This window comes from Arvicanthis niloticus, chromosome 23 (genome assembly GCF_011762505.2).
Source record: "Arvicanthis niloticus isolate mArvNil1 chromosome 23, mArvNil1.pat.X, whole genome shotgun sequence".
NCBI classification, from domain to species: domain Eukaryota; kingdom Metazoa; phylum Chordata; class Mammalia; order Rodentia; family Muridae; genus Arvicanthis; species Arvicanthis niloticus.
The window spans coordinates 31,990,701-32,015,610 of NC_133430.1; the positions used below are offsets into that span (position 1 = coordinate 31,990,701).

General features: G+C 40.1%; 3 protein-coding genes and 1 long non-coding RNA gene across 5 annotated transcripts in view; 2 read left to right on the top strand and 2 right to left on the bottom strand.

The window, feature by feature from the left end:
* Aldh6a1 (aldehyde dehydrogenase 6 family member A1) overlaps window positions 1-4,834 on the top strand; it is a 19,778-nt gene extending 14,944 nt beyond the window's left edge. Inside the window, exons 10-12 of the mRNA XM_076921677.1 lie at window positions 1,315-1,494; window positions 1,856-1,954; window positions 3,017-4,834. Of these exons, the coding sequence (XP_076777792.1) occupies window positions 1,315-1,494; window positions 1,856-1,954; window positions 3,017-3,121 (384 nt within the window). The 3' untranslated portion in view covers window positions 3,122-4,834. The remainder of the gene's footprint in view (window positions 1-1,314; window positions 1,495-1,855; window positions 1,955-3,016) is intronic.
* Bbof1 (basal body orientation factor 1) lies at window positions 1,355-24,897 on the bottom strand. Of its 2 annotated transcripts, XM_076921676.1 has the most exons (12): window positions 24,756-24,897; window positions 21,954-22,182; window positions 20,464-20,529; window positions 19,056-19,199; window positions 14,941-15,021; window positions 11,713-11,783; window positions 10,202-10,346; window positions 8,427-8,920; window positions 7,335-7,436; window positions 5,520-5,588; window positions 5,243-5,360; window positions 1,355-2,086 (listed from the first exon to the last, which is right to left on the bottom strand). In XM_076921676.1, exons 1-12 carry the CDS (start codon window positions 24,803-24,805, stop codon window positions 2,072-2,074), a joined length of 1,584 nt encoding a protein of 527 aa, XP_076777791.1. In that variant the 5' UTR covers window positions 24,806-24,897; the 3' UTR covers window positions 1,355-2,071. The 2 variants fall into 2 exon arrangements, with proteins under 2 accessions (XP_076777791.1, XP_076777790.1); XM_076921675.1 differs by lacking the exon at window positions 1,355-2,086 and having other exon boundaries at window positions 5,067-5,360.
* On the top strand, window positions 7,395-12,611 carry LOC143436984 (uncharacterized). The gene is made up of 2 exons (XR_013106706.1): window positions 7,395-7,461; window positions 12,431-12,611. It is a non-coding gene; the product is annotated as an uncharacterized LOC143436984 (long non-coding RNA).
* Window positions 17,409-19,198, bottom strand: LOC143436980 (E3 ubiquitin-protein ligase RNF113A). The gene is made up of 2 exons (XM_076921688.1): window positions 19,056-19,198; window positions 17,409-18,819 (listed from the first exon to the last, which is right to left on the bottom strand). Exon 2 carries the CDS (start codon window positions 18,795-18,797, stop codon window positions 17,655-17,657), a length of 1,143 nt encoding a protein of 380 aa, XP_076777803.1. The 5' UTR covers window positions 18,798-18,819; window positions 19,056-19,198; the 3' UTR covers window positions 17,409-17,654.
* Window positions 24,898-24,910: the final 13 nt, after the last annotated feature.

Consider the following 24,910-nt stretch of genomic DNA (forward strand, 5'->3'; position numbering starts at 1 on the left):
GACTACATGCCAGTCTGAAGGAGGCCAGTTAAGGTTCCTTCTTCCCAGGTAACTGGGATATATCAAGATGGCACAAACTAAACAGTACAATAGACTTTCCATGGAAGGCTAAATATTCTCAGCTTTGAAGAAATACAATCTCTGTCATAACCATTCTGGTGTATAGTATAAAATCAATCACAAATACACGGCTATATTCCAGTAAAAATCTTATTTATGGACACACATTTGAATTTTGTAATTTTATGTCATGAAATTTTTTCTTAACCATTAAAAAAAAGGTAGAGGCTATTCTTAGCTTGTGGGCTGTGTAAGAACAAGCAGCTGGCATATTTGGCCCATAAACAACAATTAAAACCCTTGTTTTGGGGAGCTAGAGAGATGGCTCAGCAGTTAAGAGCACTGGCTGCTGTTCTAGAAGACCAGGGTTCAATTCGCAGCACCCACATGGAGACTCACAACTGTGTAGCTCCAGTTCCAGAGGATCTGACAGCCTCATACAGACATACATGCAAATAAACCAATGTACATAAAATAAAAATAAATCATTTAAAAAATGATAATGAAATAAACCCCTCCTTGTCTTCTAAGTTTCCCACTTGTTCACTTGTAGTATCCCAATCAATATAGTAACCACCCAGTATTTACTGGCTACTTTGCCCTGCGCCCACTTTACCAGACTGAAACAAAAGCAAAAAATCATGTATTAATTTTTATTTATCAAAGTGTGACAGTCTCTCAGCTAATAGTCATGGCTAATTGAGGTAGGCCTTTTGTCGTATGTCCTTACTAAGCCTGAAGGATCATGGGTTGAAGGTTCTTGCTATAGAACAGCAGAGAAAAAACTTGTCAACAAACACAGGTGGCTTAGTGCTGAGGTAAAGGATGTTTTGAATGTTTAAGAAGGACCAATATCAAAATTGGAGATTTGGAAACAAAGGAATGAATGAAAATGGGTTGTTTTGTTACAGAGCATTTATCAAGAAGTTTCTAGAAAAGTTCTGGTATACTTAATACGTTTGATTCATAAAAATGACTTTTCATGTAACTTTCAGTAATATTGTATTGAAACAAGTTGTACAGGTGCTGTTGCCGGACCTTGACCTTGAAATTGAGTACTGAAAAGCAAAGAATGCAAAAATTCCAAGTTATCTATATGCTGGTAACTCAAAAAGGTTTCTACCTTTTGGACAGAAATAAGAGATGACAAAAGATCATTACCATTGTGATCGTGTGGCTCAGAACGCCAAAAGCGTAAAATATGCTATTAAAAAAGCTGACTTCCTTTCTGGATCCATCCATCTCTCCTGACAGCCAAGTATGACTTGTTACAAAGAGGAGATTTTTGGTCCAGTTCTTGTGGTTTTGGAGACAGAAACTCTGGATGAAGCCATCAAGATCGTCAATGACAACCCATATGGAAATGGAACTGCCATCTTTACCACCAATGGAGCCACAGCGCGGAAGTACACTCACATGGTGGATGTGGGACAGGTTTGTGAACACGATTTTTGGAGATTCTTGGACAGCTGTTTCCGAAGAGGAAGTGATAAACAATGCGCAGTCAGTCAACTACAGCTTGTTTGAACACTGTCCCTTTAATTGCCCACAATTGCCCGTCTCTTCCTCAGGAATAAAAGTTCTTAAGGTGGAGTACAGGGTGCAAGATGACTACATAAAATTGATATCTCAAAAAAAAAAAAAAAAAAAAAAACCCAAAACCCCAAACCAAACAAAATCTAAAAAACAAAGCAAAAATAAAATTAGTCTCTGTTGCCTTTGTGCTTCTACAGGGCACTGCATTCGAGCCCTTTGGGGAGTACTCTAGGACTTTGATTACGTTTGTTTTCTTTAGGTGGGCGTGAATGTCCCCATCCCAGTGCCTTTGCCGATGTTCTCCTTCACCGGCTCTCGATCTTCCTTCAGGGGAGACACCAATTTCTATGGCAAACAGGTAACTTTTGAGTAGGAATTCTCTTTTTCTTTGAGAAACTGTCTTGAACATATTCAGAGCAAGATTACATAAGGAAGGGTCTGCTGGCATCTGCTGTGGAGTCATCTTTGTGCTGCTCTATTTCTCAGGCCCCTAAAAAAAATGTAAAAGTTACCAAAATTTTGCCCAGTGTCTCTTCATGAGTACTTCAAGGCAACAGTTTAGAGGAAAAAGCACCAGGCAGTCCAAACCTTTACATGGGTACTGGGAGTCTGAACCAGGTCCTACTGTTCATGTGGTAACTGCTTCACCCACAAACACATCTCTGCAGATTTATTGATTATTTATTATTATCCAACTTACTGTGAGCCAAGAATGACCTTTACCTCTCGATGCGCCTGCATCTACCTCTTCAGTGCTGGAATTACAGGCATGTTTTACCATGCCTGACACATGCCTGTTTTATGCCATGTTGGACTTTGAATCCAGGGTTTCATGCATGTTAGAGAAGCATTCTACCAATTGCAATATATCCAAGCCCCATAAATGTGGGTAGTTCTTTGTGTATGTATGTGTATGTAAATATATGTGCGTATAATTATATATAAATGATATAAATTTTATATATTTATAACTTATACTTAATTATATATAATTAAATATATAATATATAAAATATACATTATATATTCAATTATATGTAATTAAATATTATTTATACACACACACACACATTTTGGCCTATATGTATGTCTGTACACCATGTAGTGACTGATGTCCTAAAAGGCCAGAAGAATGTGCTAGATCCTCTGGAACTGGAGTTACACATGGTTGTGAGCTGCCATGTGGTTACTGGGAATAAAACCTTAGTCCTCTGCAAGAGGAACATGAGCTTTTGATAGCTGAACCACCTTTCTACACCCCGTAAATGTTTTGGGTATACTATCTCATGAACAACCAGTGAATTTTGTTGCACCAGTTACTCAAATAGGAACATGAGTACTGCTCACAGCACCACCTTCAACAGCTAATTTGAAAAGAAGTGTACACTGATTCTTTTTCTCTCTGATTTTCTTTTTTAAGGGCATCCAGTTTTACACACAGTTAAAGACTATCACATCTCAGTGGAAAGAAGAAGATGCTACTCTTTCTTCACCTGCTGTAGTCATGCCTACCATGGGGCGTTAGAAACAAGTTCTTTAAGACTCAATCCAGCCTGAGTAATTTTTCATCTTTCTTGGCAACCTTCATGTGCCATCTTTGCTCAAAAACAGATCCATGAGAATGGAATATATTGCAACTAAATTCTTTCTCAGAACTCTTCATTCCTTCAAAGTTGTAGGGAGTGCAGGATAACACTAATACCAGGCCTTCACTTGTTCTCCATACTTCTCCCCAGTTTTTGAGGTAACTGTTGTTTGTGTGAAGTGTTTGCCTAGAATGTGAGCTTAGAACTGTCTCCTAACAATTCTTTTCTGATGACTTGGAAGGGAATGTCAATGTAGGAACAGATCTTGTAATCACTGAAACAATTCACCTTCTGGTTGAGCCTCAAATATAGCCCTCCATTGGTCCCCACACTATCTAACATGTAACCTAGTTTTACATATCCCAGCGTTGTGACGACTGCTCTCTGCTCAATACCACTTTCTTCTGTGTGATTCATGGCCACTATTTAATTCTATCATTGTCCATGTTCTTGCTTCTTAAAATACTTCTCAAGGATACCTCAGGATGAAGTGTTAAGTTAGCTTTTTGTTATATGTGCCATTCTTCATGGCTTGCCTCAACAATCATTAAATCAATACTCCAACCATTAATTCAGATGCAAATAAATCCTTAGACAGAATATTTCACAAATGATTTTTGACTCAGAAATCAAAGGATCTCCAATCATGAAAGTGGATAGACTCTTGCCTTAAGTAAGCTTAACCTATTATTTGCCAAATTTTGTTATTCTTTCTTTTGACAGCATTGCTCATTAGTTGATACTTTTTAATGAAAGAATTCTTCATATAGAGTAATTGATTACACTACTAGGAACTTCAAAGTTTCATGCTTTGACAATATTCAGTCACCTTATTCAACTTAACCATTCAGCTGCCTTTCAGCTTGTTTCTCTGATAATCTAAACCTTAAATCAAAAGAGGCTGATGTGCTAACAGAACAGTGTGTCTGTCTGACCTTCTGAAGCCTGGCTTTCTGACCTAGATGGCTATGGGCTCTGCTTCGTCTTGAGTGCTCAGTGAGGTGTGGCGCTGGCCATTACTGTCCTCTCTTCTGCACAGCCATGTGTGTACAGTGCTGCTCCAGCCCATTGTAGGTTTGGTGAGGTAAAATAAAGGTGGTGAAAAACCTTGACATTTCCTACTCTTTGAATATAAGACTATCAGAGTAACCAGCTCTGGTGGAATTCAGAGTTTCAGTCACTTTAACAAAACACAACTCTGATTTTCTTTTGTTTTCCATACTAAAGCTAAGACATTTATACTTTGTGACTGCAATGCCCTTTGTTTTCTTAGAAAACATAGTTCATACTTAATTTAATCCAACAATTTTAGGCTGGGTTAAAAAGTGGTTATTATCTAAATTCCAAATAGAATTTAATTGGACTCCTAATATTTTCCTTAGATATAAAGGAAGTTACTTTTTAAAAATTACAGCTAATCAGAATTGCATTATTCTAATTATAATAAACAAATTTGACCAGCTACTTGGGCTCAAAAGAGTTTCTTGATTCTTAGATGAAATGTATATTTGGTTATATTTGGGTTACTATCACTAAAACAGAAAACCAGCACTTTTCCTTTTTGTTCTTATATGGCCTCCTTGAATTTTGTGAGCTTCTATACTGATCATGAATAACACACTACAAATAAAAATGCCTTAGGAAAAAAACTACAGTTTTGAAAACAGTGGTCTTTTCCTTCCTTTGTTCTCTAGGTACAGTGATTTGTGCTTGTGCTCGGGCCAAGACTTATGAGGACATTATGTTTGTGCCTATGTAAAAGATAGGATGAAGGGACGCCAGAGAATGGGTATTCTGCCCTAGTATGCACAAAGGTTCAATCAGCAGCACTGAAGACAGTACTAACACAATACACATTTGACTGAGCTGCTTATTTCAGAAAGTAATCTACAGGTTCTCCAGTAATATATAATATGCCTTATTAGTATGGACATAGTTATAAAATTTTCTATGATCATCTCTGAGAGCTGTTTGGGTAGTACAGAACTATGAATTAGTAAGACATCACATAGTGAAAGCTAAGAGTCATGTATTGTTTGACTAGAGAGCAGATTCCTTACTATGTGCGAGTCCTGTAATCCTTGAGGAATTGTAACACGAGGTGACACCACTATATTAGAGTCTGATACTGATGCTTGCTGGGTGATGAAGGTTTGATCTGGAAGGTTAATTTCATCCCTAAAATAAAGGCAAAAATAGTGTTTCAACAGTCGTGTGTAGACTTTGGTTCAGAACAACAGACTTGCTATATCATTCTCACTTAACTAAGCTATACAATATTCGCAAAGGGCATTGTGACCAGGCTCTTACTCATAACTCTGTCAGGAGAAATCTTACCCAGTTTCTTTCATTTCTCCACTGCCATAAATAATATGGTCTGGAACAGGAGGCTTAGGACTGTATTTCCTGTGGTGGATAAACAGCAATAAACAAATGAGGCAAGGAGTCCTTGTGCCTTCCTACCCTAAAGAACTGAGTTGCATTTCAGTTGGATAGGATTTCTATTTTCAGAATGCATTGTATAAACATAAATGTGATAAGGAATCGAATATAACTGTTTAAAGTTCAACCATGTTGAATTCAAGAAACGAGTATTCCTGGAGACAACCTTAATGAAGGTGTTCATGAACTGTGATTGCTAGTGAAAGGCAGGGCTGAATGAGAGAACTGACCAAAACACCTAGAGAAGTTCCCACCCCACAAAGAACTTCATGGAACAAGGAGGATGGGTCAGTGGGGAAGAGTGCTTGCCGTACAAGCAAGAAGACACAAGTTCCAACCTAGCACTAGGAGGAGGACACAGGCAGATCCCAAGAACTAAAAGCAAGAACAAAGACAGAATTATGTCAAGTGAAATTGCTTTTTGGTTGTTCTGAGATACGGAGAGCCACCTCCAGTTCAATGTGTAGCCTAGGATGATCCTGAACCTCCTCCTTCCCCCTCTGCAGATAAGAGGAGTTACATAAAAGTATGAAGGGCCTGGATCGGAGGAATCTGTCTTCACTGTGAAGGTCAAGAAAGTTCCTGACAAAGAAAAAGCTTGAGCTCATTTCTAAGGTTAGCAGAGAGGGTAGAGAGTGATAGAGGAAGACTCCTGGTGCTCTGTCATCCTCACGGGCACCCACACCCACATACACTTGTGCACATAGAACACAGGACTCTCAGGACATTGGAAAGTTAACCAACAAAGACAGGCCCAGTATAAAGTGTAGGGTTGATAACCAGGAAATAGAAGACAACTGATTTCACTATTCTGAATGAATTTATAGAGGTAAAGACTATCATGTTGACTAGACATGTTGACGTCTCCTTTTTTTTTTTTCCCCAAGACTGTTTCTCTGTGTAAAACCTGGGTGTCCTGGAACTCACTCTGTAGAACAGGCTGACCTCAAAAATCCACCTGCCTCTGCCTCCCAAGTGCTGGGATTAAAGGCGTGCGCCACCACTGCTTGGCACATGTTGACTTCTCAAGAAGTCACATATGTCAATCCTGAACTTGACTTCAAGCGAATGCTGATGAAAACAGCATAAACCTAGTCAAATGATGGAAACATTAAATACTCTAATAGTTAGACATGAAAACACCCTTAGTAAAACACTAATAGTGCCTAAGCGGTGGCATAAGTCATTTATTTTAGCTGTTTCCTGATTAAACGCCTCTGATTGACTTAGGTCAGTTAAAAATACTCTGCTGTTGAATTTACACTTGTACATAGCTAACTATGAACGTTTACCAAGTTCCTAAGTATTATTCTGACTTGGGAGGTGGAGGAAGACCAGGACTTCAAGGATAGCCTCAATGACACAGTGAGCTAGAAGCCAACCTGTTGACTTCTACATGAGCCTCTGCTACAAAATAAACAAATCAAATATCAGCCTAAAATAATTTGTTCATCTTTGCAAACCAACACAAGCTCAAGAGTTGTTAAGTGTCCCTGAAGGTGCCACATGTTCAGCCAACTGATTGATCAGTGATCCTTTTGCTTCCATGTTCATTCGTTCATCTCCCAGTCTCTAAAAGTTGCAACAGCTGAGCAAGTAGCTAAGGACTTTAATGTATTTCCTTTAATTCTCAATAACGATACAGTCATTGTTGCTATGTAGCTTCTAGGTTTGACAACCTGATATTTCATTACAAAAATGGGAAATTACCTAGCAGCAAGACCATTCATTTTTGCAAAGAGCAATCTTAAGACTTTTTCCTTTTGTTCCCAGGTCAAATCTCTAATATCCACATTTTTTTGAGTAGTTGGCCTGAAGAATTTCAAAGAAAAAAAAGGTAAAAAATATGATCAAAGTAAACTTATCTTCTTTTAAAAATGTAAAGTATGTAAATAATAGAAATTTTCTATCCCATAATCAGATATGTAATGATTTCAAAGCAAACTGCACATTACAAAACCATAAAATCTGAAAAAGATTGTCAGCATGCTAGTCAATCCAAAATGTTCTGTGGTTCTGAAATGAAATGAAAAATGCAACCAAATGTACTGTGACCTGCATGGGCAGTTTCCAATGGGCAGATCACTAAAAAAAAAAAAGTGCCATGGAGAAACCAAATGCACCCCCATAGATTGAACTGCCACAGACATTGCACGCTTCCATAGTACAAGTAAATGTCTAGATATTTTGGAAATTTTGAGAATTTTGATCTGAGTAATATAGAAGTCACTAGAGAATGCCCTCCAATCCACAGAAGATTTCTGCATGACAGTCATTAAGAATTATTATATTGAGTTTTTAAAATTATTGTTACCTATTAATTTTATGTCAGAATAGTAAAGGAACACTATAAAATATCTGAAAAGGTATGATTAAAAATGTTTAACCTGGACTTAAGTCAAGTTTTTCAATATATTTCCAATTTATAAGAACTAAGATAAATAAAGTAAGAACCATTACAATGATATCTTATAGGACAAAATAATAGTTACCTCAACGGATTCCTGCCACAGCTACCAAGAATACATACTAAGTCTTCCACACTATGCCCAGCATTGTGACTACAAAGTCAAGTCAGTTCCTGTCCTCAAGTAGCTTATTAATACATCTATGCAACAACCTGAGTTTGTTCTGTTTTAGAGGAAGGAAGACATGTTAAGACAGGCTCTCTGTAGCTCAGTGCAGGGACTGATGTCTGGTCTGTGCTAGGCGTAAGCTACCACAACCTGCTGAGCTCTTATGTTTTTAAAGGCTATGAAAACAAGGGCACAAAAAGACAATGCATTTCCACATTATTAGTACCATTTTTCAGCCTCCATGAGATCCTGATTCACACTATTGGTACTATGTTCTTTGCCATCAAAGGTCCTGATTCTGGGGTATTCTGTTCTTCCCGCGCATGCCGTTCTCATCTTTAAATTAAAAGCAGCTTGTGCTATCTGCTTATAATGTTTCCTGCTGCTCAGAATCTGCTGCTTCACTTCGTAGAGAGCGTCTAGAAAGAACTGCTCCACTTCTGTCCTCTCATCCAGTATGTTCTTAGCCAGCCTCTTCACTCGATTCATCTCCCTGTCCTTCATCTGAAGAAGTTGCTGCAGCTTGTCAATCTCTACCAAACCTGCTTGGTTCTCTATGTCTGCCTTTTGCTGCAGTTTCAACACTTCAGCCTCAAACTCTGTGGTCATGTAAGTCAGAGCGTTCTCCAAGCTTAGCACCTTCTTCTGAAGAGTTTGGATTTGTGATTTCTGCTGGGTGAGTTGCATAATCTTTTCCTTAACCAACAAATCATTGATTTCCTTAAAAACAGGAAACGGAGATTTTTTTCTTTAAATATCCTAGCATTTAAAGTTTCTCAACAATTTCTGTTACCTAAGGGGATCTGAGCTTCATGTCAGGTGGAAGCAATTATTTTGAAATCTCTGTGAATAGAAAAAGTAACCAATACCCTTGGGTCCTTGACTAGGCCTGTGAAGGCGATCCACTGATTTTATTAATTAGGAAACTCTCAACCTTCCTCTATGATTCTTACAAGGTTACATATTTTATATTATAGAAATCAATCAATCTATACAAACAACTTTAGCAAATCTATAAGGGTCTCTTGAAGTTGAACAAGGTCAGGCAGGTTGCAGTGTAAGTGGATTTGTTTGTGTGTTTCTCTGTGTAGTATAGCACTGGCAGTTCTAGAACAAGCTCTCAGACCAGGCTGGCCTCACACTCAGAGATCCATCTGTGTTGAGATTGAAGGTGTGCACCACCACGCCTCGATGAGATGTGAGTGGAAATAGGATACCTGGGAGGATTGGTAAAGGAGCTAAGGGTTTTTTGTTTGTTTTTCCTTATCTTTCCTTCCTGATCCTTAGAGTAACCCGTAGCTCTCTATCAGCCACCCTGCCATAAAGTGCCTGACACAAACACTAAAGTAAGAAAAGAAATTGAGGGATGGCTCAGCAGTGGAGCGCCTTTGCTATTCTTGCACAGGAACTAGGTCTGAATCCCAGCACCCACATGATGGCTCACAACTGTCTGCAATTCTAGTTCCAGAGGATCTGAAATCCTCTTTTGGCCTCCACAGGTACTGCATGCACATGCTACACATATGTGCATGCAGGCAAAACACCCACATACACAAAACAAACCTTTTTTCAAATGTTAAGGATATAAGCTATATGTTACAGAGGGTTAATGAAGACAACTCTGATCTTTCTTTCAAGCACCTAATTTAGGTAAAAACCTAAACCTTTATGTGACGATAATGCTAACGTCAGGTCTGTTACAGCCAAACCAATTCGTAAATGACTTAGGGTTCAACACTGAACAAAGCAAAATGAGTATTCTAAGATATGAGGGTAAGAGTCACATTTATATTTCTGATATATTTGTAAAGTCATGATTAATGTGTTTTTAATGTCATTTAGTAAATAATCTTTTCAGATAAAACAATTATCAAGATAGAAGGAAAATACTCTCTGTATCGTATCCACCATTATTATGCTCAGTGTTTGGTATTTACCAACACAATCCTAAAAACAAAAAAAGAAAGAAAGAAAAGAAACTGAATCTAAATGAGAGGGAACCTTTTGCTGTAAAAGGCAAGAATGACTTTCTTCCATCTTCTTGGAGGTTTTCTGTCGAATTTCTGCTTCCTTCAAGTGGTATGCAAGCGCCTTGTGAAGATAAACGTTCTCTTTAAAAACATTTCTTCCAGCAGTGTTCAACTGCCTGAAATACAGAGATACACACACACACACACACACACACACAGATACACACAGACAGACACACAGACACATATTTAAGAGCCCCAAATGTAGGCCTAAGCTTACTACATCAGGGTGGGGAGGCTAGGAATAGTAGCACCCCTTCAATTCTAGCTATTCAGGAAACTGAGGCAGCAGGGTCACAAGTCCATGGCCTGCTTGGGCTGCATAGCATGTACAAGGCTGGCCTTGGCAAGTTAGTGAGACTCAGTTTCAAAAGGTAAAAAAAAAGGACCGGGGCTGCAGCTCAGCGGTAGAATGGATGTGCATGTCTGGGTTTTCAGTCTCTAGCACCTAAAACATAGTAATGTGGTACCAGTTTTTCATGTCTTCTCCATCCTTATCATATGACTAGACCTAAAGAACTCTAAGGTGACAGAGGTAGAAAACAGCAGCAGCCCAAGTTACTGAGTCAGCATCTAAAAAAAGCTTCGATTCATTTTATATAGTTACATTAGTAAGAAATAAACCATGAGCTGGGCAGTGGTGGCGCACGCCTTTAATCCCAGCACTTGGGAGGCAGAGGCAGGCGGATTTCTGAGTTCGAGGCCAGCCTGGTCTACAGAGTGAGTTCCAGGACAGCCAGGGCTACACAGAGAAACCCTGTTGTCTCTGTCTCGAAAAACCACAATAAACAAACAAACAAACCATGAGACCTGGGGGTTCACTAACATAAAAACACTGTAATGTTACTTACACAAATATCTTTCAAAAGTCCTGCAAAGTTGTTATTATGGATCTCTTGTAGATCTCTTTGTAACAGGGTCTCACTATGTAGCCTAGGATGTCTCAGAACTGGTGAACTGCCTCCCTCAGCCTCCTAACCATTGAGATTATTATAATAAGTGTCTGCTACCATGCCTGGATGGCCTATTTTTTAAATGAAAATTTCAAGGATATTAAGAATTCTTCCAGTGGGACCAGTGAGATGGCTCAGTGGGTAAAGGCACTTGCCACCAAGCCTAATGACCTGAGTTCTATCTCTGGAACCCACATGGTGAAAGAGAGAACCGACTTCCTTCCTACAAGTTATCTGACCTCCACACTCACATGTGGCATCGGTGTTCCCTCACATATACACACCTACCTAAATATATAATAATTTTCAAATAAATCAGCATGCATGTATATAGCCAGGGTCTAACTTCAAAGAGAAGGTTATTGCTACCATGTTGTTACAGAAAAGGTGGACAGGGAAAGAGTAGGGAACACAAAGGAATAAGGGTAGACAAGAATTAAAGAAGGCTTGCCAAGAGACAGAGGAAGCTAAGCTAAGAATAAAATAAGCAAAGAAGAAAGACTGTCTGACTAAGACAACAGTCTCTTACACCACAGCTTCATGGTGGGCTCTCTCTGCCAGCATTATGATCCTCTTCTCGGCCTCTTGTTCCAGACGGTGCTAAAAATAGAATATATGTTTAAATACAAAACTACATTTCTAACAACAAACATTTCATATCACAAGGTATTTACTTTAGCATCAAACAGGATACTTGGTTTAGGGGCTGGAGAGATGCCTCCTTGGACTGGATTGGGTTTCTAGCACCCACATGGTGACTCACAACCATCTAGAACTTCGGTTCCAGGGAAATCTGCCACCTTCTGACATCCACAGGCCCCTGCATGCACAATATACTCAGACACACACACATAAAATTAAATCAACAGACTTAAAAAAAATTCCTGTTCTGATATAAAGAACTCTCAAGCTTTGGTGGAGGAAAGAGTCAGCAAAAAAGGATAGTACGGGGCTAGACACAAGGATAGATGGTTAAAAATACTGGCAGCTCTTCCAGAGGACTGTGGTTCAATTCCAAGCACCCAACATGGCAGGTCACAATTATCTCTAACTCCAATTTCAGGGGATCAACTGACGAACTGCTCCCATCAGACTGACCCATGGTCATGTCTGTGGGGTATTTTCTTGATGGCCACTTCCTAAAGGAAGGCTGAGGCCCCCTATAGGCCTGGGCTGAATAAGATAGCAGAACAAGGTAGCCTAGGAACAAGCCAGTAAGCAGTAGTCTTCCATGGTCTCTGTTTCAGTTTCTGCCTCCATGGTCCTGCCCTCGCTTCTGGAAGTTGTAAGGTGAAATAAACATTTTCCTCTCCAAGTCCTTTGGATGATGGTAATTAACACAGGAACAGAAAAGCAAGCTGGAACAATGGCATGTGCATAAAACAGGAAAAGAGACGTTCATCTTCGAAGCAGAGCTAGAGGACAGTTTTTGCTGAACAAAACACGATAAAAGTCACTAACTTTAAAATTGAAGAATGTATATGGCAAGCTGGCACACACCTGTAATAACCAGCACTCAGGAGGCGGAGGCAAGAGGAATCTCTGTGAGTTCAAGGCCAGCCTGATCTACATTTTCTGTCCAGGTGAGTCAAGCCTGCATAGTGAGATTCCATCTCAAAAAACTTGAAATTTAAAAAAAAAAAAAAAAAAAAAGGAGGGGGAGATAATAAGCTGAGGCCTTAAGTCTCTGAAGACAAGATGTTGAGGATAGTTCAACACTCTTGAATAGGCACAACCTAAGTGCCTATCACTAACTGATGAATGGATTTGGTGGATATACATAATGAAATGCTATTGCTATAAAAAGGAGCAAAATCCTGTCATTTGTCACAACTTGAATAGAACTAGAGATTATTGTGCTTAGTGAAGCAAGCAAGGCTCAGAAAGACAAGAACTACATGATTTCCCTCAGAAATACAATATAGAAAGGTTTACCTATGGCTGGAAGTGAGACTCGGTGGCGGGGTACTTGGCTACTATGTGTAATATCCTGTGTTCAATCCATATCACCACAGAATGGGTAAATGGATGATGATCTCAGGGAAGCTGAGACCAGAATGGTAGTTATGAAGGCCAGGGAAAGTGAAGAAGGTATCTTAGGGTTTCTATTGTGATGAAGCAACATGACCAAAAACAAATTGGAAAGAGTTTTGATTACATTTCCACATCACGATCTGAGGAAAGTCAGAGCAGGAACCTGGAGCCAAGAGCTAGTGCAGATGTCACTGAGGAATGCTGGGTATTGGCTCAATCTGCCTTTCTAATAGCACTCAGGAGCACCAGCCCAGGGATGGCACTATTCACAATGGGTTAGGCCTTCCCACATCCACTACTATTGAAGTAATGTCCCTCAGACTTCACTACAGCCCAGTCCTGTGGAGGCATTTTCTCAGTTGAAGCTCCATCCTCTCAGAGGAGTCTAGCATGTACCAAGTTGATGTAAAGCTACCCAGCACAGAGTGGATAGGATGGAGAAATGTGGACTTGTGTGCTAAGTTATAGTTACATACAAGCTATTGCACAAGCAGCTTGACTATTGATAACACTGTGCAATATGTTTTTAAAAGACAGAAGAAAATATTTTGAAAGGTCCATCACAAATGGTACTTCTATGAGCAGAGAGATATCAATTATAATAGGTCATGATATACACTTCTATGGGAGAATCAAGAGTTCAAGGTAGAGTCCCACTAAATAGTAAGCCCAAGGCCAGCTGGGCTACACAAGACCTTATCTCAAAAAGGTAAGAAACAAACTGAAAAGATATGTTTAACTTAAGCATTGTATAAAGATATTGAGAAACTGGATGGTACACCATTAGAATGTACAAATTTTTATTTTTTATTTATCAGTTAAAAATTAAGAAATCTCTTAAGTGAAGAAGAAAAAAGACACTGAGATTCATAGAATATAAAGGTTTGTTTTCCATCATTTGTAGTCCAACTTTTTTTATTTCCCTTCGAGACAGGGTTTCTCTGTGTGGTCCTGGCTGTCCTGGAATTCACTCTGTAGACTAGGCTGGCCTCGAACTCAGAAATCCACCTGCTTCTGCCTCCCAAGTGCTGGGATTAAAGGCGTGTGCCACCACTGCCTGGCTTTTTTTTTTTTTTTGGAGACAAGTCTTAGTATAGCCCAGGCTGGCAAAACTTATCATGAGGCTCAGAGGTGGCTTTGAACCACTACGATCTTTATAACTCAGCCTCTTGAATCCTACACCAGTGCACACCAGTGCACACCAGTGCACACCAGTGTGTACCCCGACATCTATTTTCTGCTACTTGATAACATTTTCTAGCAAGCTACCAAATGACATGCTGGACTGCTCAGAATGCACATGAACATACCTTTGTTCTAGTAAACAAAGCAATTCCTTTTTTCTTTTTTTTTTATACAAGACTTCTTTTCATTTTATTTTTATTTATTCACTTTACATCCCCCTGACTGCTCACCCTCCCAGTCACCACCTCCCAGAATCCTTCACTCCCCTCCCCCTCCCTTTCCCATCTGAGAAGGTAGAGGCTCCCTCTGGGTATCCCCCCACCGTGGCTCACTAAGTATCTGTGGGGCTAGGTTCATCCTCTCCCACTGAGGCCAGACAAGACAGACCAGCTAGAACAAATTCCACAGACAGGCAACAGCTTTTGGAATAGCCCCTGCTCCAGCTGTTTGGGATCCACATGAAGACCAAGCTGCACATCTGTAACATATGTGCAGGAGGCCTAGGTCCAGCCCACAAGGCATTTCTTAATACTAATACCTTTTCTTCAAAAAATCTGCTTTCTAGTCTTCTAAGAGTCTCCTGATAATTCTTCTCTGAGTTCCTTAAATTTTCCTTCAGCTAAAAAAAAAAAAAAAAAAGTTTAAAGATTGAGTGGGACATATTCATAGAGAATTCTGAAGATACACTGTCTATCATATAATCTGGAACACACAGAATCAGTGTCATCACCTCTTGGCACATCTTCCTTTACTGTCTCCACAATTACTAGACTGATGTTGAGTTTCTTAAAGACTTTCATAATAGTTCCTAGGGCATTCAGATATACTCTCTTAAGATTTATAAAATATGGCCGGCCGGTGGTGGTGCACGCCTTTAATCCCAGCACTTGGGAGGCAGAGGCAGGCGGATTTCTGAGTTCGAGGCTAGCCTGGTCTACAGAGTTAGTTCCAGGACAGCCGGGGCTACACAGAGAAACCCTGTCTCGGAAAAAAAAAAAAAAAAAAAAAAAAAAAGATTTATAAAATATGGAATCACAAAACAATAAAGTTCTTAAATTGGAAGAAACTTTAGGGACCAGACTACACAGTCTGCCAAATATAAAAAAGAGGATAGTGGATTGGCAAGAAAATAGCTCAGATCCCTAGAATTCATGTAAATAACAGGTAGATATAGCACCCACCTGTAATTCCAGCTTTTGAAGCTATAAGGCAAGGAACCCCCAGAGCAAACTAGTTAGGGAGACTAGCCTTATTAGGGAACTCAGGGTTTGACTAGAAGACTCTGCTTCAAAGAATAAGGTGAAACAATAATTAAGGAAGATTCCCATCACTAATCTTAGGCTTCCACATGAAATGATCTCAGAGGGTGCGATGTCAGTTAATCCTCATTGTCAACTTAATTAGAAATCACCATGGAAACATTCTTCTGGATGTGTGTTTTTAGAAAGGTTTAAAGATATGAAGGTGTTTTTAGACTCAGGGACTGGCAAGATGACTTGAGTGGTTAAGAACATTTAATGTTCTTCCAGTGGTTTGGTTTCTAACACCCGTGTTTGGTGGTTTACAACTGCCTATAATTCCAGCTCAAGTGATCTCACATTCTCTTCTGGCCTCCAAGGGCATACAAACATAGATATACTTTACATATTAAAAAATGGAAAGGTTCCGCTGAAGAGGGAAGAGCCACCTTGAATGTGGGTAGCACCATTCAGTAGTTTGGGGTCCAGGACTGAGTATGAGGTAAAGCAAACAGAATGACAGCATTTATCACTCTTTGCTAATTGTGTGATCAGCGGCTTCATACTCTTGAGGCCACGATAGTCCCAAACCATGATGGCCTGGACTCACACTGTGAGCCAAATTTCTCTTAAGTTGCTTTTGTCTCAGGCATTTTGTCACAACACTGAGAAAATACAGGTAAGAGTTAAATAATACAGGTAAAATGCTTAGCATAGTAAACATTTAATGCCATAACACAATCATCTATTAACAATTTTCTGTATTATAATGTTCTAATACACTAAATATGTTTTATTTTTCTTTCAGATGTTCTTTTTACTGTTTGCATTTAATTTTTCATATGGCTTATTTTGTCACATTTTCAAAATTAATGTCATGTACCAGTTCATATATGGGTCAAATAAACCCCATCATAGCATTTGGAAATGAATCTTTGATATATTATTAGACTCAAAATCTGTATATCAATAAATCTTTCAAAAGATAATTAGTGGGGCCAACAAAATTCAATAGGTACCCAGGACCCACACAGTTGGAGGAAAAACCTGACTCCAGGTTATATTTTGACACACACACAAATAAAAGTTGGTAAAAATTAGTGCTGAGTATGGTGACTCACAACTGTAATCCCAGAAGTTAGAAGCCTGAGTCAAAAATAATCCCAAATTTAAGACCTGCCTGGAATATATAATGCCTTGAAGGTCAATCTGAGACACAGAAAGATTGTCTCAAAAACCCAAACTAGGGGCAAGAGAGATGGCTCAGAAGGTAAAAGGATAAAGGTGTTTGTCACACAACCTGGCAACTTACGTTTGAGTTCTAAGTAAATGCGGATGGAGATGACTCTACAAAGTTGTCCTCTGACCTCCCTAATTGCACGAAGGTTGAGTGCTCACACATACACATACAACAAATACAATAATCTGGCTACCATTTTTTTCCTTTGAAATAGATAACTTGGATCCCTTTTCAAAAACTAAATGTATTAGACTCAACATGCAGTGAATTCTATACAAATAATCTTACCTAAATATATACATCACAATTTTAAGTACATGGGTTCCTCATATCTGACTCATTGTTTGTTTGTTTGTTTTTCTGTATTTCAGATTCCACAGACCTGCCCTATTTTTTTTTCCAGCAAGGCACTAACTTTGCCCTTGAATTTTAAGTGTTCCTCAACAGCCCTCTTTAAACAGTCTGAAATCTACCTCTCTAATAGGTGTCGACATTGTTCTTTTACAAAGAAAAACCGTATCAGGGTACTAGAGTATGAACTAGTTCTTTATTTAGATTCAGAATGTATAACTATAAACAGGATGGGCAAGAAGCCTAAGAGTTCTGTAAGTTAACTGTTATTGATTCCATCTCCAGCACTGTCATATAAAACAAAACTTGGCTATTCTTCCTAGAAAACTTAGTATTTTTTCAATTATAGTTCTTTGGCTTGAGATGACAAAAACAAAGAGTACTTTGAGATTTGACAATTATGGAAAATCTAAGTAACGGCAATTAGATTCCATCGGGGTCTTCTGAGGTGTTAGAAGCACCACCCTCTGCTTTTCGATACTTCTCCAGTTTAGCAATAAGTTCTTTTGCAGGATTGAAAACCCCGTGGGTCTGTTGCTCACAAACATAGCATCGTGGAGTGGTTCGGAAATGCTGCAATGCACAGGTCTCACAGAAATAATGTTTACACTTGGTGACAACCGGATTCTGGAAGGTTTGGCGACAGATGAAACATTTGAATGGTATTTCCTCATCATCACTTTCTATTTCATAGTTTTCGTCTTCATACACACCGTAACGGCCCTCATCGAGCTCACGTTCTATCTGCCATCCGTGCTTGTAATCTGAACGGTCATGGAGGAATTTGCAGCTGTCGCCAAAGCCACAGAAGCCAGTTTCCTTGTAGTCCTTACAGATGTCAGGCTGGTAATCCCAGCGCACGGTGGCACGTAGATGTTCAGGGGCTCGGATGGGGCCCTTTCTCACCATCCCGGAGGAGGCATTGCCCATGGACGTGTCCTTGGGCTTCATGTATTTCTGGTAATTATTAATTCCACGATAGATTTTGTCATCCTCCTTGCCTCTCAGCTCCTCCTGGATTTTCTGACTGCGTTCAAAAATGGCCTGTGCGTCTCGCTCCTTCTCTGTGTCCAGCTCATACACGGCTGTGGCCCCCATATCCTCGGGCCCCACCGGTTTCGCCGAGCGCGTGGACTTGTAGACGACGCCCAGACTCTCATTCGCCGCCTTCTCCTCCTCTTCGCTGCTCAGATCACAGTAGGCCCCCTTCTGTTTACCGCTGCCACTCGTCTTCTGGATCATTGGATTGTGGGCCGCCCGCTTCTTCTCCGGTCGCACAACCGTGCAGCCTTCGTCGCTGCTGCTTCCGCTTTCCCCAGAGTCCGGGTCGCAAGCCGGCCGCTTCCGGCGGCCAGCACTTCCTTTCCGCCCAGGCTTTTTGAAGAGGAAGGTGCACACCTGGTCCTCCGACTTTTCCTGAGTAACTTGTTCTGCCATCTTCGACTCTGAAGCGCCGAAACGGCTGGTGGTAGCTGCGGCTTGAAGGATGGCGCGGGCTGCTGCGTCACTGCTAAGCACGGCCACGTCACTGCTGAGCTGCGAGGGCCCGGGAACGTCACAGCGCATGCGCCAGCCAGCCGGGTAGCGGCTTTTTAAAAAAAGATGAACTTAGGTCTTTACTAAAGTATACCAGTGATTCTTGAATTGCAACGGCTACAAAACTCCCGCCTCAAAGAATTTACAATCTATTAGGGAAAAGGTAAATCAGGATTTGTTCTGTACCAAATCCCATGGAAAGATACAAGGAGGGAAAACATGCACACACATAAAATAAAAGTCTTTTTTTTTTTTTTTAAGATAAGAAATGAAGAAACAGAAACTTACATCTTCTAATTCTTTTTCCACTTGTATTTTTCTCTTCTGGAATTGTTTTATTGTCTTTAGCTCTGTCTGAATCATGCCAATTTCCTTGGCTTTTTGATGAAACTGTCCCTCCAGCTCACTAACTTGCATAGAATACTTTTGTTCCTGTATTTAAGGGAAAAAAAAAAAAGAAGAAGAAGAAATTAATGAGTTAGAAAAAAAATGTTCCATACAGCCATGCTTTATTTAAGGCCTGAGCTATTTGTATAACTTCTTAAAATAACTGCCATTTTTATTTTGCATAAGGCTATAATTTTTGCATGAAATTTGAATTTCTGTAAAATGATACCAACAGCCTTAAATAAGAAACAAATTCGGAAATTTTTTTGTCTGTGTGGCTCAGTGAGTTGAATGTGTGGTTAGCAGGTAAAATCCTGGGTTCAGTCCCTAGCAACAAACAAATAAAACCTAAACCAAATTAAGACCCCTTTAAGGAAACAAAACCCAAACCAATTAAGACCCCTCTAAAGCCCACAGCTTTTGTGTTTGGTAGCACAATCTTACAGAAAGGCGTTTTGTATTTTTAAGACAGGGTCTTCCCACTTAGCTTCCCTTGACCTTCCTTCACTCCCCACTACCATGCCCTTGAACTCACTGTGTAGCCTAGGTTGGCTTTGAACTCTCCGCAGGCAGTCCTACTGCCTGAACCTCCTGAATGCTAGAACTGCAGGAATGAGCCACCACACATGGTTAGTTTTTAAACTGAATTGTTCAATTAGGGAAGTAGTATGCTTGAAGTCCTGGGTTCAATCCTCAATACCACAGGGAGGAAATTTTTCAGTTTTTTTGTTTGTTTGTTTTGGTTTTTTTTTCCAAGACAGGGTTTCTCTGTGTAGTCCTGGCTGTCCTGGAATTCACTCTGTAGACCAGGCTGGCCTCAAACTCAGAAATCTGCCTGCCTCTGCATCCCAAGTGCTGGGGTTAAAGGCATGTGCCACCACTGCCTGGCATTTTTTTTTTTTTTTTTCCAGTTTTGATCAAAGATTTTTGTTGATCTTTAGAAGGAAAAATACCCCTTTTCCAAAAATTTCAAACAATTTTGAAATCTTTCTAGTACTCTACTGGTGGTTGTATTAGTATTCTGAGATTGTTACTGTAGGAAGCCTTGTAATGAGGTAACCATACTGATATCAAATGAGTGTATGCATTTTTAATTTGTTTTGTTTTTTGTTAAGGATCCGGGGGTCAATCCCAGGGTCTTTTGGTTACGGGGACCCTTTTGGTTTGGGGACCCTGTCTTAAAAACATTCTACCACTGAGTCATCTTCTGGGCCTTCTTTTCACTTGTTCCTGTTTGGTCTAAAATATCCAGACACGCTAGAAATACGATTCCCTAATAAGTAAATAATTGGTAGATGTAGTGGCTCACCAATTTTTCCTTCTCTTCCTTGGCTTTTTCCTTTGTTTCAGCCAACTGCTGCTTCAGTTTTTCTATCTGTAGGAGGTAAAATGCGAGAGTATGGAAGATGCAGAAATTGCTGTGTCCTGTTTCTATTCATATGCTTCATTATTTTATATAACATTAAAGCCAGTAAGGCAGGAAATACAGTGCATTAGGAGGAGAAGGAGGGGACAGGGATTTTCTTATACACTTAATCTGCTATTGAAAGTTTCTAAAATCTATCTGTCATCAGATTTATGTGGATAACACTTTGTCATTGTTGTAAAAAGTACAATGTGGGGCTGAGGAGATGGCTCAGTGGTTTAGAGTGTTTTACTGCACTTGCAAAGGACCCAGGCACAATCCCTAACACCTACATGGTAGCTCACAATTGCGTATAACTCCAGTTCTGAGGGAATGGACATCTTCTGATCTCTGCAGTTTCCTGCATGCATGTGGTGCGTGCACGCACACACACACACACACACTCTCATCCCACAATGTTACATTTACTCTGTCAACCATTTACAGGTTAGTGGTGCTAAGTACATTCAAGCTGTTACATAAAAGAGCTCTAGAACATTTGCTCTGCAATTCTCTCTTCCCTCCTCTCTGCTTCTAGCAATCACTTTCTACTTTGTTTCTGTGAGTTTGACTTGAATCCTACATTTGATCTACTGTGACTGGCTTATATCATTTAACATAATACAAGTTTACTATACTGAAGCATGTTACATGTTTTCTTAAGTTTATTGTTATACTGAAGTTATACTGAAGCATGTTACATGTTTTCTTAAGGCAGTACAATTGTCTAGAAATATGTGTACCTGATTATATTTGTCTCTTTAGGGGAGGATTATTGGGGGGAAGGGTAAAGACACAGTTTCTCCATTTAGCCCTGCTGTCCTGGAACTGCATATGTAGACCAGGCTCGCCCCAAACTCAGAGATCCACATGTGTCCTGGGAGAGCTGGGCTTAAAATATGTGCAGCCACACCCAGCCTCACTTGATGTTCTCTATCCAATTCTTTTTAAATAGGTTTTTAAGTTGTCAGTTGTTTTTTCAGATTTTTAAAAAAGTTATGTACTGTGTGTGAGTATGGCCATATATGTATGTGGGTGCCTTTGGTGGCCAAGAAGCATCAGATCTCCCTGGAGCTGGAGTTATAGGTTGCCCTGTGTGGGTGCTGGGAACCAAGCTCAGGTCCTCTGGAAGAGCAGTGCACACTTTTTAACTGCTAAGCCATCGTCACTCTGCGTTTTTGTGTTGCTTTCATATCAGTTAATATGAATAACACTACAAGAAAGAAAAGGCAATGAGAGAAAAGTCATTCTGAAATAACAGTATGCTTCAAATAGGGCTAAGTGTTAAACTCTTCCCAGAGCAAACAAAACAAAACAAAAACCTTGTGAAAATACAACCATGTCACATAAACACAGAAGGAAGTTGTGAGGTTCACAGTTTTCTACCTACCTACCATATTATCTTTCTCCTGATCCTGCTTCTTCAGGTAGCTTAATACAGACATAGTGTCTTTTTCCAGTTTATACTGCTGCTTCTTTAAGTCTTCATTATTTTTTGCCAGTCTTCGGGAAGTATCACGATACTCAATTCTAGAGAGTTCTGTGACTTCTAGTCTGGCCTCCCAAAGAGAGGCATTGGCTTTGGCTCGGTCAACTACATGGTCTTCTACTTTGACTACTTTCCTGCAAAAGATATTGATAACATGTAATTTATTAATATCATTTCTATTTTGTTTTGCTTGCCTGGCACATAAAAAAAAAGCTTATATTGTTGGACTAATGCATTAATAGTATCTACATATATATGTAGATATATGCATACATATATGTGTGTGTGTGTATTCATATAAGAGACTTAAATTGGTGCTTCTTCCTCAAGAGGAGAACTTTGGAGTATGACTTTATTTGTTTATTTATTATTTTTAAAGTACAACCTTAAATGATGAGAAAAACCAAGAGGAAATAAGAGGCCAAATGTATGTCCTAAAGCTCTATAGCTTCTCATTTACTCCACTCCTCCCTATTCTTTTGTTTACTTCCTTTTGCTGTCCTGAGTATCAGACCCAGTCTCAAGCATGCTAGGCAAGTGCTCTGCAAATGAGCACGGTTCCAGATCTAATCCTTTCTCCTTGTTCCCTCAGTTGTGAGCCTGGCTTCCATGTTCTACACGAAGACACATTTGTTGTAATATCTGTCCTCTCCACAGCTTTTGTTATTGTTTTGTTTTATTTAATTAGACAAAGGATCAAGTTACTTGGGCGTAAGTACTTCACTTGTTGGTACTACAGTATACCAGGCTTTAAGGATGCCTGACACGCACACACACACACACACACACACACACACACACACCCCATAATCATTGATGCAGAGATAGAAAAAAAAAAACTTTGTGAGGGGAAAAAAAGTAAGACTTTGGGGGTATAAACAGGTGGAAGCAGAATGTACAGTATGCATACATCAGGTAGAAGTAGACTATATGGTACGCATACATCAGGTAGAAAATGACTGTATGGTACTCCTATATCAGGTAGAAGTAGACTGTATAGTATGCATACATCAGGTGGAAGTAGGATGCATGGTAAGCATACATCAGGCTCTAGGTTTGATCCCCAGAACATAATAAAAGGATGGATTCAAAAGTAAGGCCCTTTGAGATAAAGATTGCACCAGCATTAACAAAACACTGTTGTACAGTAGGTACCTGCTGTATAAATAAAGCATTAGTCATTTCACCTGTCTTTGGATTCTAAACAATCTCCCGCACTTGCAGATCTTCCCTGATCTCTCAACTCCCGAGTCTTAGTCCCTTTGCGCACCTACCTTGTGTTCCCTTCACATTCAGGCCAGCTCCATTCCCAGTTTTCCAGCCTGACCTAGCAGCTGCTGTCCCTTTCCATTGTGAATTAGACACTAGTAATGGAATGCCTTCCTACAATCTCCAATTGCTACCTGAAAGTATCAAGAATGCCAGATGCAATTAGATGTCTCTAAGAAAAAGACCACTGGAAAAACAGTAGGGTTTCTCAAACAATGACCCATGGAACATTCAAGAAATGTTCACATATGCACTGACGATGGAGAAAAAAATATATAAAACATGGCTGTGAGTTGCAGGGATGTGCAAAGCCCTTGGCAATTTGTAGAATGCACTTAAGAAGTTATATTTTGTTGTTTTAAAGATTTATTTATTTATTTATTTTGAGTACACTGTCGATGTCTTCAGACACACCAGAAGAGGGCATCAGATCCCATTACAGATGGTTGTGAGGCACCTTGTGCTTGCTGGGTATTGAACTCAGGACCTCCGGAAAAGCAGTCAGTGCTCTTAACCTCTGAGCCATCTCTCCAGCCTGTATTTTGTTTTCTTAATCATCTTGTAGAATATATGTTAATAAGGGAGGCCAGTGGTAGAACACTTGTGTATCAGGAGGCTCTGAATTTAATTTGGGGGGTGGGAGAGGGGCCTACAAATGTATCATTTTACACAGGAAAAATATATAGAAAAAATGATAGTGGTTAACTATGGATGGCCGGACATCAGATGGTTTTCTTTCTTCTCTAGTGCTTTCCATATCTTTCTGTACAAAGTTACTTTGCTGGAGAGGTTACCTGGGACCCTGCATAACAAGCACTCTTATCACTAAACTACACTCAGAGACTTGTTTTTGAAAGACAAGGTCTCCCTATGTAGCCCTGGCTGTGATCTCCCTGCCTCAGCCTCCAGAGCAATGCGACTGTAGGCGTGTGCTACTAAACTTGTCTCCGGAGAATTCACATTTACAATCACAAGTTTAAGGGATTCCTTTGCACTCCTCATCTATGGTGTTGAACTCCTTGTGTGACTCCAAAGTCTTGAGGAACCATCCTGTAGCCCAGTAATTCTGTTGGCATTCTAGCAGCAACTCCAAGGCACCATGGGGTTAGCGCTAGAGCTGTACAGAGGGTGCGTGCGCGCGCGTGTCCGCGCGTGTGCTTGTGCGTGTTCTGATCCGTCTGGTCAAATCATTTCGCGTGCTCCCTTTGATCCCAAAAGGATTCCTGAAAGACCCAGGGAACAACTTTAACCACTCAGACAAGATCTAGAATAGAACTACACCAGTTCATACTAGTCTTACAATGGAGATCTCTCAGATCTTAGGGCCACAAAGAATGAACAACAGGAGATGTCCACAAAAGCCCGACAGAGGCAGCCAGTTAGCGCTGCCAAGGGTAGGCAGGGGGAATGGGAGCCCCTGCGCCGCCGCCGCTCTTACTTTGGTTCTTTGTCTTTGTTCTTGCCTTTCCTCTTGTCCTTTGCAGGCATTTTGACTTCTCCAGGAGTCTCACCGTGCTGGTCTCTTGGTGGCCGCCACCTGGGCCGACTCCGTCTCTAAGGAAACCACCACGCCGAAGGGCTAACGTCCTCCGC

What these genes read in the sequence shown, in the direction of transcription:
- Bbof1 (XM_076921675.1), bottom strand. Translation starts at nt 24,805, where the DNA reads ATGCCTGCAAAGGACAAGAGGAAAGGCAAGAACAAAGACAAAGAACCA. An exon ending in CTCATGGAGGCTGAAAAATG is followed by an intron (nt 7,437 to 8,426) that starts GTACTAATAATG and finishes GAAATTCTTCAG; the next exon opens with GCCAACTACTCAAAAAAATG. An exon ending in GGAGAAATGAAAGAAACTGG is followed by an intron (nt 5,361 to 5,519) that starts GTAAGATTTCTC and finishes CCTTTATTTTAG; the next exon opens with GGATGAAATTAACCTTCCAG.
- LOC143436980 (XM_076921688.1), bottom strand. Translation starts at nt 18,797, where the DNA reads ATGCGCTGTGACGTTCCCGGGCCCTCGCAGCTCAGCAGTGACGTGGCC.